This window comes from Equus przewalskii, chromosome 8, assembly GCF_037783145.1.
Source record: "Equus przewalskii isolate Varuska chromosome 8, EquPr2, whole genome shotgun sequence".
Taxonomy (NCBI): Eukaryota; Metazoa; Chordata; class Mammalia; order Perissodactyla; family Equidae; genus Equus; species Equus przewalskii.
This window is the reverse complement of record NC_091838.1, coordinates 67594651-67613591: the sequence shown is the minus strand read 5'-3', so window position 1 is coordinate 67613591 and position 18941 is coordinate 67594651. Positions and strand designations below refer to the sequence as shown.

The following is an 18941-nucleotide window of genomic DNA, read 5'->3' as shown; positions in this document are numbered from 1 at the left end:
GTTGTTTTGAGGCATAAATGAGCAAATAAGAATGATGTGCTCGGAGCAGTGCCTGCCCGTGTTGATGGCGAATGTGCTATAAATGTTCTTGTCCTTGTTGCTTTGTCATGTGTTCTACAGGTGGACCTTCAGGGCATAAAAGCAAAGTTCCAAGAGAAGTACCAGAAGTCTCTCTCTGACATGGTTCACTCGGACACCTCTGGGGACCTCCAGAAACTTCTGGTGGCCCTCTTGCACTGAGCAAAGCCACAGCAGTAGGAGCGCAAGGAGGAAGCACCTTTGTTCAGATCCCCTTCCAAACCAGATTTGCAAATGCGACTCCAGCATGAAGAACCCTCAAGAGTCCTCGTTTATCTTCTTGGCGGCTTGAGTAGGGCAGCCAGGCCAAGCTGTTCAAGCGAAGGGTAGCAGCCTCGAGACCCTTGGGCAGGTCACTCTGAATGCAGGCTTAGCAAGCACCTGGGCTGCCTCTTAACTCTCCTTTAGCGTGGTCACTGAACACTTTCTAAGCACAAATGAAATCGGCAGTTGATGAAAAAAACATGCATTTGTAATAAGATATTTAGAAGAATATATATCACCCAGGGGCATGTATGTTCTGGGTAAAGATTGAATGGTTAAGTTACGGGGAAGATAAAATTAACCAATCCATTAATTTTCCTTCTGTGTGTTCAATTTCAAAACCTCAAAGTTTATTAAAATTATGGGTTATGCCCCCATCAGCTGCTTTTCCAAAGACTGGGTTGATTAGTTTTGGCTCTTGTCCTGGAAATATACGACTGGCGAAATTCAAACATTTTTGGGAAATGCAAACAGTTATATTTATTAATAACCACCAAGGACAGTACTCAGGCTAGCAGCAGGAAGCGATTGACTGGCCTATGTGACATGTAACTAGGGGTAAAATTCACTAATCGGCTCGCTGTCTTTTCTTGCTTCTCTAAACATTGGACCCACTTCAATCTTCCATCCGCTCTTCAAGTACAATTAGTGCCAAAAGGATCAAGGTGGAATGGTCTGACTCTCAAATGGATTGATCCTGCACCAGCAGCATCTCTGTTCCAAGATGGCTGTCTCATAGCCATGTGTTGCTAGACATAGAGGGATCTGTCAAGGGAACATGGATGCTTTGGTCCAATAATTATAGCTTTTGTTCACTGGATGATTATCTGTGTCTGGCACTGCTCAGTGGCATACTTTCATATTTAATCTTCCCAACATCCCTATGAAGTTACTTTTACTCCCATTGATCAGTTGAGGAACCTGAGAAGAAGAGTTCATTCCCAGGTCAGTAATGCAGACAGATGCCTCCAGTATTCAACAGGATGCTGTAAGCCCATTACTAAGGGCACGCAAAGGTCTCTGCCTACGAGCAAGGAGAGAGAACACACAGCTCTGCCTGGAGGAACTGGGGGATGCTTCCTAGCGATTCATTTGTGCTGGGTTTCGAAGAAGGCAGAGAAGCTCTCCAGAGAAACAAAGAAAGAAGAGCATGGGCAGAGGCTCAGAAGCATGAGGGAGCAGGATGTGTTCAGGAAGTGGTGAAATCCATTCTCCTGGGACATAGACGTGGTGAAAGGAAGGAGAGGGTTGGGGAGTCAGGCGATGAGGCTGCTGAAGAGTATGTTTGGATCACATTAGCAATGGGTTTTGCCTGCCAGGCGTGGGCCTGGTCCTGTGGGCAACACTGGTCAGTGGTGATGTTTAAGTGAGTGAGGAACAAGATCCAATCTGGGCCTTGGGAAATCACTTTGGTGGTGTAATCAACATATGGCAAATAGCCCAAACACTCAGTATAAGGATTAATGTCACAGTGTATCTTTTAGTGGCTATAAAATGGTGATTGACAAATGAAGAGTTACCTTAACATTTGCATTCTCAACATACTGATTTATCTACCTAACAGTCATGGTTGTCATTTTGAACTTTAACACATAAAAGTGGTTTTCCAGAGCTGAGCTCAGTGACAAAACACATTCATGTTTACTGATTTGTTGCCAAAGCTGGTCTTTGCTTTTAAACACAGAAAGAAAAACAACCAGTTCTTGGGATCTGAGCTCCAAGTAAGGATGGAAAAGCAAACCAATGGACCGAACAGAGATCTGTTAAAAATAGCCATCATTTGCAGTTGGTGAGGGCCATAATTCACATAGAGAAGAGTGAGAAGGCATCTCGCAGGTGAGGAAATAGGCTGAGTAAGATGGAAAAGCAAAGTCATTTGTTCAAGGTCACACACGGGAAAGGCCAGGGCCACAATTCAAACCCAAGTCTTTCCGGTCCTGGTACCTGCGCTCTGTGCCACACTGGCTCACGCCCATGAGTGCTGTCTCTAAAACTTTGCTGAGCAAGTCATCAGGTCCCTCTCTCCACGGCTGCCGGTGTTGCTCACCACTCACAAGCAGAAGCCGGTTTCCATGTGCTTGACTGTGGGCTGCCTCACGAGAAAACTCTGGTCTGGTCTGACTGCAGAATGCCCTACCCTCCTGCTCCCACGGCCAGACTGGGAGTTTCCTCCTATTCCATTCCGCACATCCCTGCCCTGTCCAGGCACCCCTCCTCCTCTCCCCAAGCCCGCAGTCTCAGAGGGCAGGGCCTGCCTGTGGGGAGTTGGGGAGAAGGAGAGGAACATGTCACCTTCCTGCTGCACGTCCCTGTCCCCCACACCACCTCTTTCCTCCAGGAGCACTGGAGGAACCCCAGCTCCTGCCACCCAGATGTTTGGAAAGGTGGGAAGAGTCTGACCCCACCTGCGGGGCTGCATTAGAGGAGAGCATGTCCCATGTGGTAACTTACCAGACCTTTCCCCATGAAGTTCTGTTCCGGGCCCTGATTGGGCCCCACAGTGCTGCTGACCCCCAGCGAGTCACCTGGGCATGGTGGGTGAAATACACCTTAGCGTGCTTGCCTGGGTGAACCACTGCAGAAGCTGACATTCCCTCTGAAGAGCAAAGGGAGTCCCAGGACCAACTGTGGGTGCCCCAGCCTCTCTTAACTCCTCTCAGTAGCTCTGGAAGTCCCAAGCGGTTCCCTTCATGCAGGCCCACCCCTAACATTTGTGAGTCCCAGCCCATCTTCCCTGGTTTTCCCTTTTTGGGCTCTGTCCTGAACCATGAAGGACAATTCAGCCCACTCATCCAAGTTCTGCTCACAATCCTGCCATGGATCCTGAGGAGAGGCCTCATCCTGCCTGGAAGCCAGCTCAGGGCCCCACGGGCAGGGAATTTTGAGGTCTCAGACATCTAGGGCAAGGTCTAGAAAAGGGGGGTTCAAGCTGCAGGTGGGCGTGGTTCCTGGGCCCAGTGGACCTCCCACCCAGGGGGAGGACGGAGGCCAGCAGAGGGCCGGGGTATCATCCTCGGGAGAGTGGGCCCAGGGCAGGGGCCCCAGGGACCTGCATCTAAGGTAACTGCCCCCATGAGCCCTCTCCGTGTGCCCTTTTGAGGGGCATTTGCCACTTTCCCTCTTATCTTCTCTGGCCTCTAAGTCTCCTATTTCTTCCCCTTTCAGGAGACCAGGGCCAGCTCAGGTTGCTACATGGGCCTCAATCACATCAAATGGTGAATTGCCCCTCCACCACCACTCACATACCACTTTCTGCTGCACAGGTGATAACATGTAACCAGACCTCTGGGGTGTTACTGAGCCTGGAGGCAAACTGCCCCTTGGCATTTATCTCCTCTTGTTCTAGGCCCTTCCCTTTCCAGGACTTGCTCCTCAAATCCAAAGGGCTGGAGGGCAACTGGCTCATTCCTATTCCAATCATTCACTGAGCAGGAACTGAGAATCTGCCAGGAGCCTGCAGGTGCTGAGTGCTGAGGATGCAAAGGTGAGCCCATCATACCAGGTCCTGCCCTCATGGAGCTTCCTGTCCAGGACGAGACACACATTTACCAAGTACACAAATCCAACCAGAAGACAATCACAGATTATGATAGCACCATTAAAGGGATAAAGTGGATGCTGTGAAGGGTGGTGATGGGGCTGGGCTGGGAGGGAGGGAGGAGGGAACCACTTTAAACGCACAGCCAGGGAAGGCCGCTCAGAGGAGGTAGCGTTATACTGAGACCTAAGGAATAAGAAAGAATCACCCAAATGTCAGGCAGAGGGGGTTTCAGGCATAGAGAACAGCTCAGGGCAACCTGGGATGATGTGGGAAAGAGCAGAAGTAGTCTAGGAACGGTAAAGGGTCTAGGTTTTATTCTGAGTGTACTTTTAAGGAACCACTCTGTCCTTCCCATGGGGGAACCCCACATTCAGACTCCAAGGTCCCACCTCTTTTTGTCCACAGCTCCACGTTCCCGCTGGTTCTCAGGATAACTGGATGCACGGGGGCGTGGCACCTGCCATGCGTGGTCTCAGAACGACCCACCCTCCCCTGAGCCTCTAAGCCTTGTCCTGAGCCTGGTCTCTGTTCCCATGATGAGCTCGTCTTTGAGGATTGTGGTGTCCTTTCCCACAAGATGACCTCAGTCAGGACCACGTGACTGTATCAGAGTTTCTAGAAACACTGGATCCCACTGGACCTCAGGGGTTGTGGTGTGTTGGTAAATGTTTACCAATTGGCTCTTTTGCGGGAGGGGAGCTGACTTGTAACATTTGCTGATTTCCATGGTGTACATACTCCCACCACGGCAAATTTCAAGCTACCGACATGATGTCACCGAACATGGAGTTGGGAAAAGATGAGCAGTAACACACCAGTGTATAGTCTTTCCACCATACAGATACAATAGATGCAAACAACTTCAAGAGCATAAATGACAGTAAAAAGTAGTAAATGCTTAGGAAGTAATGAATTTTGAGTTTACACTATGTTTGTATCAATAGAACTTAATTGTAAGTTTGCATACTTTAATTTTTAATAAGGACTAAGTTTAATAACCAACTCAGAAAATTCCTGAAAAATTAACAACTGGCTGTCATGAACCAATAGGAGCAGACTCCAGCACACCACTTGGTGTGGGTCTTAACCCATTCCTTTCAGAGAACTCCCAAGACAATTTGCACCCTGCCCCCAGGTACCTGCATAACAAGTGATGATCCTGAACACTCTTCCCCCAGGGCAATGGGATGCTACCCACCGTATATTTCAGGGTCACAATGAATAGTGGTGTATGTTGTCTACTGCACAGGCTGCCTGGCTGAGGGGATGTTTGGGACCTGAAATCCAGCTGTAGTTTCCCCGTCAGATTTTGCCTGCAGGGCTGCAGCTTCCTGGAAAGGGTGCTTTCTGCTAATTTGCACAGAGGTACCATATGGACTGGTCCTGGAATTCCAAGTCATCTATTTTCCTATGAGGGGCCCTTCAAGAGTCCTTTCCCTGGACAAAATGGCTTGTTACTGGTTTCTTATTCTAAAAATTTTGAGTTCTGCCCCTCAAGGCACCCCATATAGCCATATAATTAATCCTTGTAAATGTATTCTTAAAAAAGTGTTTGAGGGGCCTGCTCAGTGGTGTAGTGGTTAAGTTTGGTGCGCTCCACTTCAGTGGCCCAGGTTCGTGGATTTGGATCCCCAGCACAGACCTACACCACTCATCAAGCCATGCTGTGGCAGCGACCCGCATACAAAATAGAGGAAGATTGGCACAGATGTTAGTTCAGGGCCAATCTTCATGACCAAAAAAAAAAAAAAAAAAATGTGTTTGAAAGTGAAGATTAAGAGGAAAAAGGAGGTGAGAATAATGGTCCAGAAGATGAGACAGAAGTTTTATCATGTACAAAGAGATAGATGGTGAAGAAGCACAAGGAAGGAAAAGAGGAAGACCCAGCCTGCCTTCAGGAAGACGTCAGCCCAATCAGAGTTAGATGTGACAGCCCCTGAAAGACCCCGCCATCCTCACCCAGAGGGCAATGTGTCTCTGCCCCAGCAGCAAGAGGCCAATCACAGGACTCCTCCAAGCCGCAAACCAATTATTTCTCGGACCATAGTACAGCCAATAAAAAATGCCTCAGAGAAGCCCCCAGAAACTAGATACGCCAGGAAATAAGGGTGCCAGAAAACCAGAAATGCTATTCGGCTCTCCATGCCAACAAGCAAGAACTGCCACACTGAATTCAGAGAGATGTCAAGGCTGCCTGTTTGTGCCACTGCGATTTCTTGCATGATCAGGGCTGGGGTGCGGACCAGTATGTTGGGAGAAACAGGATCAGGAGAAAGAAAAGAAGCGGCCAGGGTGGATTTTTCAAAATAAACTTTTAACTTAATTTAATTTAATTTTTGTTTTACTTCTGTAAATTTTAGATTTACAGAAAAGTTGTAATTATATTCCAGAGAGTTCCCATAAACCCCACTCCCCATCTCCCATATCACTGACATTAATATGCTATGCTTGTCACAACTTATGAATTAATATTGATATACCATAATTGAGTAAAGTGCACACTTTATCCACATTTCCTTAGTTTTTACCCAATGTTGTTTTTCTGTTCCAGATTCCCATGAGAATGTCGCATTAGATTTAGTTGTTACGTCTTTTTAAGCTTGTCTACACTAGAACAGTTCCACAGACTCTCCTTGTTTTTGTTGACCTTCACATTTTTGAGAAGTACCGGGCAGGTATTTTGTAGAATGTCCTTCAGTTTGAGTTTGTCTGATGTTTTTCTCATGGTAAGACTGGGGTTATGGGTTTTGGGGAGAAAGATCACAGAGTTAAAGTGCCGTTCCCATCACATCTCATCAAGCATACATGTCACCAACATGACTTATCATTGTTGATGTTGGTGTTGGTCATCTGGCTCCACACCAGGCAGTGTTTGTCAGGCATCTCTACCATACTCATTAAAAGGAAGTCATGGGGCTGGCCCCCGTGGTGCAGTGGTTAAGTTTGGTGCACTCCACTTTGGCGGCCTGGGTTCAGATCCCGGCGCAGACATACACCACTCGTCAGCCATGCTGTGGCAAGCCACTTACAAAACAGAAGAAGATTGGCACAGATGCTACCTCTGGGCAAATCTTCCTGAGCAAAAAAAAACGGAAGTCTCTGTGCACAGCCCACACTTCAGGGGTAGGGGGTTACAAACTATTTGGCATTCTTCCGTACAGGAGGTTTGCCTGTTCTCCTCCCATTTATTTATTTATTCAATAATTTATTTCTATCAGTATAGACTTATGAATATTTATTTTGTGCTTTGGGTTATAATCCAATACTATATTATTTATGTCATTGTTCAAATTGTTCCAGCTTAGTCTATTGGGAGCTCTTTCACTTGGCTCCCGTGCCCCTTTGACCTATCCCCTCGTTTTGCTTTTTGAGTACTCCTTCACTTTCTGGCACTACAAGATGCTCCAGGCTCATCTTGCATATTCTCTTCCCCAGCTCTAGAATCTGCCATTTCTCCAAGGATCCCTGGTTCCTTTCATGGGAGAATGGTATTAGAAACCAAAATCTGGGTGCTAGGTGTGCTCATTGTTACAGAGGTGCCATTGTTTCTAGGCCCACTCAGTTGACAGAGCTAGGAAATATTAGTATATATACTAACCCATGCATACATACATATCCATAATTATTTATACATATATGTAGATAGATGATTTAGATATAGGTGTAGACATACTGTAGACATAGATAGATCCATCTGTGTCTATATTAAGCTAAACATGAGTTCATGCTATGTCTTCAGCTTTCATCCAGTACCACATGGTTCATACCAGAAGGGGGATTTTGACATCTTGACAACAGCACAAGGAGACAAGATACTGGGAAGAAAGCTACTAGAGAAAGAAGCCATGGGAGGAATCAAAGCAAACCAGGCAGTGCCCTCCATGCACCACTGATTGTATTTCCATTCTGAATGGCAGGGTTTGTGCCCAGGGACCGGGGAGAAAAGGCAGGCCGTGACTGAGTGGTCCTTGGACCTCCACCATGATGTGCCTAAGGAATTGTCCTTCAGCTTTGAAGAGAATGCATCATGGCTCTTTTGTGACTAAACTAGAAATACTGATGTCTTCTGTTCCTAAGGTAACCAACTTTCAGTGAGTTCAAAATATGTTCAGCTGACACTGACACCATGCAAGGGAAAGGGCAAGAAACACCATCTTCAGCGACAGAATCAAGAGACAGTGGGGTTTTAAGTCAATTTCTTCCTTTTGATGATTTTTGGTTCCTAATAAGTGTCACTCAGCGTTGCTCAGAATGAGGATGGCTCAGGACAAAATTGGCCTGAGGCATTTTTAGACTCCTAGCTAGAAGAAAAAAAGGCACTGGTTCTGAATCATTCCTCACGGTGAGGAATGTGGACCTGGATAATATGACTCACAAACCAAAATGAACACACTAATTAGCTGAACTCTGAACCCAACACCAGTATTAATTTTATTTTATTTTTTTTACTGCACTGAAAACAAAATCAAAGTTGTTGTTTTTAAAATCCTACTGAACCAGTTCAAATTAGAACCATTCTTTGGAAAAGGCGGAGCCAGAAGAAAAAAGAATCAGAAAAGCAAAATCATTTCCACAGAAGTATTTCATTCACTTCAAGTGTCTGGCACATACAAATATGCACTGTATGTGTATTTCCATCAATAGGAGCTCTTTGAATTGAATCTCACTTAACCTATTCACCGGATTAACCAACACGCCCCATTCTCTCGGCTGAGTTTGTGGGTGGCTGTCCTGGAAGCTCTGAAGGCTGGTGCCTGGTGGGGCATGGGGCAGGAAGCTGTCTTTCTCCTGGTGGATGATGTGCTTTGCAAGAGTGGGTTGTATTTGTTCCCAAACCTGTTTATCCCTAGTGTACTCACTATCGTAATTATATCATTCAGTTAAATATTAAATAAGCTGATGAGCTACAAGTGCAAAAAGAAAGACTTGTTTCTATGAAAGCTAAATTGAATGCTCTGGAAAGACTAGATAAAAGTGCGTTGCATTTAAAATTTTAAAAAGGAATAAATGACAACACCAAATGCCCATCAGTGGCTCGTGCTCAGAGAAAAGTTCTCAGTAAATCAATGTACTTTTAATGATCCATATGAAAAATAAAATGAAGCTATGTAGGTTTTACTGTAATGATTCTTTGCTTTGGGCTTAAATATAAATGGCCAATTGCCCTTCTCAAGTAGGTCAGATAAGAGGTCTTCCACTGTATACACATCTTTTCTTACTTCTGAAACACTAATTTGTCTATGATGATCACACAGCCTTTTCTTCTGGTCAAAGACCTCCGGGGCACCGCCATCACCTCCCCCATCTCCCAGTACCTAACCCTCTGTGCAGTGATTAAGAACAAGGGCTGAGGAGAGAGAAGGACCAGGGGGAGGCTCTTGGAGGCTCCACTCACAGGCTGTGTTGCTTTGGGAAGCCACCTTGCTCTCCTGAGACTCAGCTTCCTCATCCTAAAATGGGAGCGATAATAGTCCAGAAGCTCCCCTACCTAAGGACCAAAAGCAAAAAAGCCTTCATAGATGAGAACAATACCACCTCCAAGACTGCCTGCTAACAAGTGATGTTTTTAGAGGTCACTTATTCAGTGTCCTGTTGAGCTTACCAAAAGCAACAGCAATAACAACTAGGTTTATGCATAAGTTGAGGAGACATTCCTACCTCATAGGATCTTGGTGCGTGTTAAATGAGATAAAGTATCAGAAGCCCGTAGCACAGAGATGGACCCATGCCAAGAGCTCCCTTCGTGTTGGCTGTATTGTCGTATAAACAGGCCAGCCCATCCTCTGTGCTGGGGAGCTAACCCCAAATTGGAATCATGAAGCAGACTATTGCACGAGGAGGCAAATCTAAAGTGCAAACACCATATGGACTCAGGCCCCCATCCTTTCCCACCTGGGCTAACCCAACAGGCCAGGTTGGTCTCCCCACCTCCAGCCATGTCCTTCCTCCAGGCTCTTTCCCATCCCACTGCTGGCATTGCGCTTCCTCACTACAGCTCTCTCCCCCGTGGTCCCCAGGCACCTGCTCTCCAAGGAAGGGTTTGCTACTCTTGTACCTGAAGCCTTTATGAGGGCTGCTTCCTCTCCATTGGGATGTCCAATGAGCAGCTCATTCTAAGTGCATCCAAAGAAAAATGTTGGTTTCCCTCACAAAACCAGTTCCTTTCCTGGTCTTCTCCATCTAGTAACCACCCCCATTCACCCAGGATGCCTTGGTGCTCAAGCCAAAGTCATGTTTGATTCCTCCCAGCCCTCAATCCTCAAGGACCGCTTATCAGCAGTCCTGTTCATTGTATTCCTCTTGATATCTTAGATTTTCCATGTTTCACCACCTCTATAGCTGTCACTCAACGTCAAGCCTCTGTCTTCTCTAGCCTAGACCCCTACAATAGCTTCATATCTGGGTTTCCTGCTTCCCCAGTTCCTTCCTCTGTGACTCTTTCTGGAACCCCTACTTCCCTTCACCTCCCAGGTACCAACCATGCTGGGCTTTTTTCTGTTCTTGAAACTTGTCACGCCTATTCCTGCCTCAGGACTATGGCACTTGTAGTTCCCTCTGTCTAGAACCCCCCTTCTCCCAGACCACCCCATAGTCCAAACTCAGCACACATGTCACCTCCTCCAGAGGCCTACGCTGGCCACCCTATCAAGTCCCATCCCCATCACAGCCTTTGGAACATACCCAGACTCTCCCTTTAACATTATCCTATACTGCCTTCATAACAGTTGTCACGTCAAAGTTATCTTATTTGTTTCTTTATTCATTGTCTACCCCACCCCATCATTGGGATGTAAATTCTAGGAGGGCAGGGACTGTTTCTCTATTGTTCACCACTGAAACCCCAGCACCTAGAACAATACCTGACACATAGTAGATACTCAGTAAAATCTGGTTGAACAGATGAACACTTCACACAATTTCCTTCCTCCTCTCTCTAGCCAACTTCATCCTTTGACTTCCACTTTTCCTCTCAGTTGTAACTCAAGCATCACAATCTCGTCTTGCCCACCCCCACCCACATGCAGTTAGTCACTCCCTCTATGCTCTCTCTCTTACACAAGTCCATCAGAGCACTTACTATATTATTCCTCATCGTTCTCTTTATCCATATCCTCAACTAGCCCAGGAGCTCTGTGAGACCAAGCACCACATCTGACTCAGTCTTCTAGGCCCAACACACATAACAATTCTCTACATCTCTAACCACCTTGCCTTCCCTGACCACTAGATATGAAATAGTCTTTCTCTCCACCTCCTTCTCAATCATAGTGCTGCCTTTATAGCATTTATCATCATCTCAAATCATCTCATCTCTATTTATTAATTTATTTGTTCTGCTTATCCATTGTCTGCCTCCCCCTGTTTCCCTAGTGACAAGAACAGTGGCTGACACATAGTAGGTACTCAATACAGATTTGTTTACAAATGACTCACTCAATGTGTTTATTAAATGAAGGACTAATTAACTGATGAGCCACCACAAGCACTATAAATATCAGGGTATCCAAAGGGAGGGAGATTCGATGCTGTGTTTACAGCAGTTACTCACGGTTTCCAAAACAAGACACATGGACGTGATTCATGAAAATCACATTGTGAAGCAAATGTTAGCGGGAAGGGGAGAAAGAGGGCAAGTAGAGATTTGGCTAATGAGCAAAATGGGTCTTGAACTGCTCCAGGGCATCAGCCACTGCCTGAATTACTGATTGGTTGCTTCTTTTGTTTGGCATTGAGAGCCCAGATTGAGTGGCTAGTCTCTCTGCAGCTCTGTTAATTCTATTCCAATTAGTCCAATTAGAAATGGGTTTATAGATAATTGCCCAGATGTTTGATTTCATCGGAGGTCACATTGCATAAGCAGTCCAAGAAGATTAACATAGACATTAGCATACAGAAGATGGGGGAATGGATAACACTCAACAAAATAAGTTTCAAATGCAAGTTCCAAGAGTTCAAATGCAAGTTCCAAGAGAAAAGGAGTTTCAACTGCCCCTTTTCAAGAGGGAGACCCCAGGCCACCTGCCTTCTACAAGCCCCTCAACAGGGGCCACCTGGAGAGTAGGGACATGAGATTTGCAGGCCATGTCAGCTTGGCATCTTCCATGTGACATGTAAAAAATATCAACCACATTATGTCACTCTAGGTCCACAGAATTGCTGAAGACGTGATAAATAGAAGCTAGGCGATGTGGCAGGCACAAGGGCAGCAAAAGTGGACGCTGGGACCGAGCCAGCTGATAGGGCCAGCAGAACAGAAGCCAGCTCAGGGCTGCCAGCAGCCAGCCTCAAAATAATATTTCATCAGGATGGCAGGCCTGGCCAGAACTGGTCCACCCCAGTCGGGGGGGAATGTGTGGCTGATTCCAACCAGGTTATCAAATATAGAAATGCACCCAAGGACTTAGCTGGCTGCTCTTCACCTTTGGGCGGGGTGTCCGAGAGGAAGATCAAAAGAAAAGTTATTGGTTTCTACTTTATCTCTTACTGTGGGGAAGACAGGCCGGTTAATCATGCCTGAAGTCCCTTAAGAGACATGAATGGCGTCTAGCAGAGTGGCTCCCACCCCCGGCTGCCCAGTGGAATCACCTGGGAAGCCCATGGAATGCTGATGCCTGAGCCCAACCCCTGGAGATTTGGATTTTGTTGGACTTAGACTGAAGGGCAGTGTAGGAACTGGGAATTTTTAAATTTCCCCAGGGACTTGACTGTGGCGCCAGGGTGAGAGCCACTGTGCTAACACAGTTGCATGTTGAGGACACTCTGAAACCCAGCCTCCTTCTTCACCCACAGACACTCCTAGAAACTCTCATCACCCCCTGGGCTCATTTTAAGCAAAGAGGAGAAAGAAGGACCACTCACTGACTCTTGTCACAAAAGGGTCCTTCCAGGGACATGCAATATACCTCTACAGGTTTTATTGAAGCTCTCGTAATAGTCTATAAAATTCTAAACTCCTCTGGCTACCATTTTGAGGCCCCATCTACCAGCTCATGTATTCTTCCAAGAGATACTCCTTGAGCACCGACTGTGGGCCCAAGGTACTTGTTCTCATGAGGGTTCCATTCTGTTAGGGGAGACAGAGAACAAACAATGAAACATTAAAGTAGAATAATTTCATAAATCAAAAAGTGTAATAAAAGAATTAAACAGGGCGATGTGACAGAGAGAGACAGGTGGGGGGATGCAAGCTACTTTAGGTGGTCAGGGAAGGTGTGTTTGACGAAATAATATCCTTCCTGAACGTTGAGGAGCCAGCCACATGGATATCTGAGGCAAAAGCATTCCCTCAGAGGGAAGAGGACGTGGAAAGGCCCAGCCTCAGCCTGCTTGCAGCCCCACTTCAACTCCTTGCTGTCCTGCTGGGTGTCACCAGCTCCCCCACCTTGGCACTTTGGATTTGTTCCATCAGAGGTGCCATCTTCCAATCCAAATCTATCACTTCACCAAGAACCCCCTCCTCTAAGAAACTTCCCATGCCCAGCCCCTCCTCATCCTGACCGCTCTTTACTTCACCTCAGATGTCTGTGAACACCCTTGGTAAATTGCAATGGGTATAAAAGCGTGGCATGCTTATTACCAGTCATACGTCCTTAGCATTGTGCCTGAATTTGCATTGATCCATCACACCCTTGATTTTATTGTCTTGTTGTTTCACCTGGCTACAACTGGTCTCCTCCTACGGGATCGTGGTCCTTCAGGGCACAGATCAGCTTTTCTGCTTCTCTGGTTTCCCTAGCTGCTCCTGGAACAAAGCCAGGCATTCACTCACAGCCCCTGACCAGAGTTGTTTATAGGAGGAGTTAATTAGGCTATCACTGAAGTGCTTGTTTGAATCAAAGAATTACTTAGTAAGTCTTGCCTCAAAACCACACAGCCTTTATCCTGTTTTGCGCTAGTATTATCTCCATTTTATAGATGAGAAAACCAAGGCACAGAGAGATTAGGTAATTGGCCCCAGGTCACACAGCTGGTAAGTGGCAGAGCTGGGACTCAAACCCAGGTCCATCTGGTATCAAATGCTATACCACCGTGTATGACATGGCCCTGTGACATAAGAAGATCAGCAGGCCCATTCTCAGCTTTTCAATAAAGACACTAAAACTCATAAAGGAACTAACAGAGGTGTCCTGAGTTGGTGCCAAATCCAGGGCGAGTATTCACGGCTGTGGACGCCAAGGCCTCTGGGCTCTCTGCTTTGCCATGTCCTTTCAGAAAGGTCAAAATTCTGGTCGAGATTCAGCCAAAGTATCAGATCACCACTGTGCCCTCTAGTGAATTTAAAGTGCTGCCAGGCAGCTCACGACAATGGGGGAAACGTATAATGAAATGGCAGATGGCCGGAAGGTCAGAGCATATTCATCCACGTTCAGTATCGTTTTCTTTTTTCTTCCTCTCTTTCAACCACTTGAACGGTGGAGATGGAGCAGGACAGGAGCAAGAAGCTAACACTTATCAAGCACCCTGAGCAAGTCGCTGAACTTCACCTGCAGTACAAGCTTAATGGAGCGTTGCCAGATTTTGCAAATGAAAACACAGGATGATGCACCCTTAAATCTGAATTTCGGACAGCAAGGAAATATTTTAGCATAAGTGCATCCTGTGCCATGTTTGGGACATACTCATACTGAAAACCCTAGGTTAGCAAAACCTGCCTCCCAGGATTATCATGAGGATTAAAGAGCACACTGGGTATAAAGTGCTCGTAGGTACCTGCTTAGTAGGAGGCAGTGCTTGGCTGAAGTGGCAGCGCTAGGTCGGTTTAAAGACTGCTTTTCTTCCTTTATATAACAGTTGGCAAGGGACAGTGCTGGACCCTCATGCAGAATAGAAAAATGGCCATCATGGATTATTGACTCACAGTTTAATAAGCAAATTTACCTGGAGAAAACATGGCTCCCCTCAGCATATGAGGCTCTCTGCTCTCGGCCCCCAGGGAAAGAAGGAGAAAGGGTGGAATCTGGTGGCCCAACCAGTTAAGCCCAGAAAAGTTCTTCATGAGAAGTGATGATAGAAGAGATAACAGGATAGTTTTTTTGCAAACAGAATTAACTTGGCTGAGCAAGAGGAGAAAAATGAGATGAGAAGATAGTGGGGTGGGGGGATTAGGAGGGGAACGGGACCTTGGGAGAGACCACATGAAGATTGTTTGTGGGAACATGTCCAATGGGAAAGGTCTGTTCCACCTAAATCAGAACATCTGGACACCTTGCATGATGCATGGGGAGGATGGAAATATTTTTCAAAGGTTCTCGGACAACCTCAGGCATAATTGTGAAGCAAATAAATTTGTCAACACCCTTTCCTCTGCCCTGTCAGTGATAACACCAAGTCTGACCGCCCTCCCCAACATCTCAGAGACATTGTTCTAAGAAAAGCACCACCTTACCACCCCACCCCCATCCCAGGTTTGGTACTGCTCTAACTACTTAAGGTGCCTCTTCTCAGACCCTACCTAGCTTATCTGACATAGTAATCACAGGACTAGAACGTTCTTTCTAGGGATAATTCACATCTTGATAACACCTTCTAGAACAATCTTTTTCCCTTCTTGCCTGCACTTTCCTCCCCATTGTTGTCTAATTCGTTATCTGCTCTAATTGGGGGAGGGAGTGCTTTTCAGCTAGGAGAGAGGGCTAGTGTCTGGCCTCGTAAAAAATGAGATCTTTGTGTGTCTCTCCAAATACATTCCATGAGGAGGGCATAGAGTAGGTGTGGAGTAGGTGTTCAATAATTTTGTGTTGGAATGAAATAATCAGTTGGTATGCCCTGGTGGCTCTCCTACTTTCAGAAAACACCGTCTTTATTCCTGTTCTTACACAATCGTTTCTGGAGGAACATCATCGATACCCAGGAAGCTCAGTCATGTCATCAGTTACCTCCCTCTCCACCCCCATTGTATAATGTTCTGCTTTGGAAGCCACAGACAGAGAAAGCTCCCCTTCAGGCACTTGTGTTGAAGAAAATTCTGGAGATGACAATAGGAAGAATGTGAACATCTCCCAGGTGGAATGGCAGATTTCTGATTGCTGTTATTACTACCAATATTGTGCAACACCTTTGGGCAACTGACAATGCACTAGGTGTTATGAAGAGTTTAAATAGCAGACTCCTTGACCTCCAGCTCATGTCTGAAACTCCATGGCTTGTGTTGGCCTGCCCAGTGGAATGGAAAACACAAGAAGATACTCCCTACTTCCTTACCCAAAGCCCTGGGGACTTGGACAAGCTTTCCCAGGAATGAGGGTTACCAAATCAACTGTTTGTCTTTGCTCACTCTTTTTTCTACCTTTTGATTATTCAGGTGTAGGAGAAAGTAAAGAGATGACAAGGGCAGTCTTTATCCAAGGGACTCCTGAATCCTCGGTAGGTTCTGAGGACTGAACAATGTGTGAAGCTAATACAAAATAGTCTCCTCTCTAGTAGCATCTATTTCCCACCAAAAATGATTTACAAGGAATGGTGAACCTTCACCGGAAAACTCGAGCTGATTACAACCCAAGATCTGAATCAACTCCATGTCAGAAGCAGATGCAATTGGCTTGAAAAAAATGGTGAATGATCCATCCATGCTTTACCTCATGGAAGAGAGGAGATCCAGTTCCCTGAAACTCAGTAAGGAGAGAGTTCATTTCTTCCACACTCCTGCTCCTTGACTCAGAGACTGGGAGAATAGATCAGTCTTAAAACTGGCCATCTATCCTCTACTACTCGGGTGATATCTTTTGAGGCACTAAGAATATGGTTTTATACACACACACACACACACACACAAAATCCTTCCACATCCTTTCAGAGATGGCAATTCTCAAGCAAGCAACAAGGCAAGAGGTGGAAGACAGTGGGCAGTGTTCCTGTGAGGGACCCTTTGGATCCTGAAAGTAGAATGGAATCAGCATAAATAAAGTTTTGAAAGCGTGGGGAAGCCAGGAAGAGCCTACTGGGGACATTTGTTAGACCGTTGGGGGTTATGCATTGGAGACAGAAGAAAACCACACTTCAATCCAGCAAGATAAAACTACATGAATGCCATGGGACCCCTGGGAATGGAACTAGGAAGTGGGAAGGGCAATCAGCCACCCCTCCAATTGCAGATGTAAGAAGGATATTCAAGTAGCATCCAAGGGGATACTTAGTGGCTCCAAAAGCAAAATATATGGTCTGTTGATTGGCCATCACTGAGTCTGGATAAATCTTCTCATTCAAAGATGAATTGATAAAGAAAAGAGGCAGAATGCAAAAATATTGCAGGACAAGGAAAGAGAACACCATTCTGAAGACTCAAGAGTAGGTCCAGAAGAAATTGTTTCAGAAACTTTAACATTGATAGAAAGAAAAATGACATTCCTGCTGTAGAATAGGCAGAAATCCAAAGAGATCAAAGTGAGCCAGAAAGAGAGCTAGATAAGCTATGGGATATTTCAGAGGAATAAAAAAATGCAATAACATATTTTGAATTTGCATTAGAAGCAGCAAAGAGGAAAACTAACCCTATAGAAAATTGCACCAATGGTGTAAAGGGTAAATTTGAGATAGTGTTCTAGAATTCAGGGGAAAAGGACAAGCAAGTAAATATTTTAAAAGAGATAATGATTTAGATGAGGAGGCCAAGATAAAAAATGTATATAGGTGTTGTTCATGAAGAAACAAAACTGCAATTGAAGTTATAATCAAAGATATAATTGAAGAAAAATTTCCTGGGCTGAGCAAAGGCCAAAGTACACAAATCAACAGCTGTGTTTTATAGGCAAAATTTATAAAAATAACATACATCTGTACATATCTTGGCAATTTTTTTTTTAAAGATTGGCACCTGAGCTAACATCTGTTGCCAATCTTTTTTCTTTTCTTCTCCCAAAAGCCCCCCAGTGCATGGTTGTATATTCTAGTTGTAGATCCTTCTGGTTGTGCTATGTGGGACACCACCCTAGCATGGCCTGATGAGCGGTGCTAGGTCCATGCCCAGGATCTGAATGGGCAAAACCCTGGGCTGCTGAAGTGGAGCATGCAAACTTTTTAATTAAAAGAATAAAGAAAATAATTTTAACAAACAAAAAAAAAGATATGAATCAGTCAATTCTCAAACTTCTACACTGCAGCACTGCAACTTTTCCCAAATAAAATGAGTGGTTTCCAGAAAATTTTGAAGAAAAACATTTTATTTATTTTTAATAGAGATGTCATTGACATATAACTTTATATTAGCTTCAGGTGTACAACATGATGATTTGATACTCGTACATGTTGCAAAATGATCACCACAATAAGTCTAGTTAACATCCATCACATATGTAATCACAAAATTTTTTTTCTTTTGATGAGAACTTTTGAGATTTACTCTTTCAGCAACTTTCAAATGTACAATAGAGTGTTATTAACTATAGTCACCATGCTGTACATTAGATCTCCATGACTTATTTATTTTATAACCAGAAGTTTGTGTGAAGAAAAAATTTTTGACCCTAAAGTATTCTACCAGCCAAGTCATTGTTCGTAGATGGTAGGAAATGAAAAGAGAACCTAGACAAGGAAGGATTCAGAAAAATGCACCTCTTCCATATTCTCCCTAAAAAAATATTGTGAGTCAATGAACTCTAGTTAATCACAAGTTGAGTCAGAATTAACCACTGAAGAATGAAAGGGCCGGCCCCGTGGCCAAGCCCTTAAGTCCACACGCTCTGCTGCCGCGGCCCAGGGTTTCACCGGTTCGGATCCTGGTCACGGACATGGCACTGCTTGTCAGGCCACATTGAGGCAGCGTCCCACATGACACAACTAGAAGGACGTGCAACTAAGATATACAACTATGCACCGGGGGGATTTGGGGAGATAAAGCAGAAAAAAAAAAAGATTGGCAACAGTTATTAGCTCAGGTGCCAATCTGAAAAAAAAAAAAGAATGAGGAAGTTGTGGTAGTGAAAATGTAAGTCAGCCAAGTATGGAGCTAAATCTAAATAATTGCCGTAAATATGATTTAAAAGCAAATAGCAAAGTCATTCTTAAAAGATGAGACACAGTATATAAAATAATTTGATGACAATAATCTGGGCCTTAAATTCCA

General features: G+C 45.1%; 1 protein-coding gene across 2 annotated transcripts in view; it reads left to right on the top strand.

Moving 5' to 3' along the window:
* Nucleotides 1-1162, top strand: part of ANXA13 (annexin A13) — a 53509-nt gene extending 52347 nt beyond the window's left edge. Inside the window, exon 12 of one of the 2 annotated variants that reach the window (XM_008524677.2) lies at nt 121-1162. In XM_008524677.2, coding sequence (XP_008522899.2) covers nt 121-240 — 120 coding nt within the window. In that variant the 3' untranslated portion in view covers nt 241-1162. The remainder of the gene's footprint in view (nt 1-120) is intronic. The other variant, XM_008524678.2, reaches the window with a different exon arrangement.
* Nucleotides 1163-18941: the final 17779 nt, after the last annotated feature.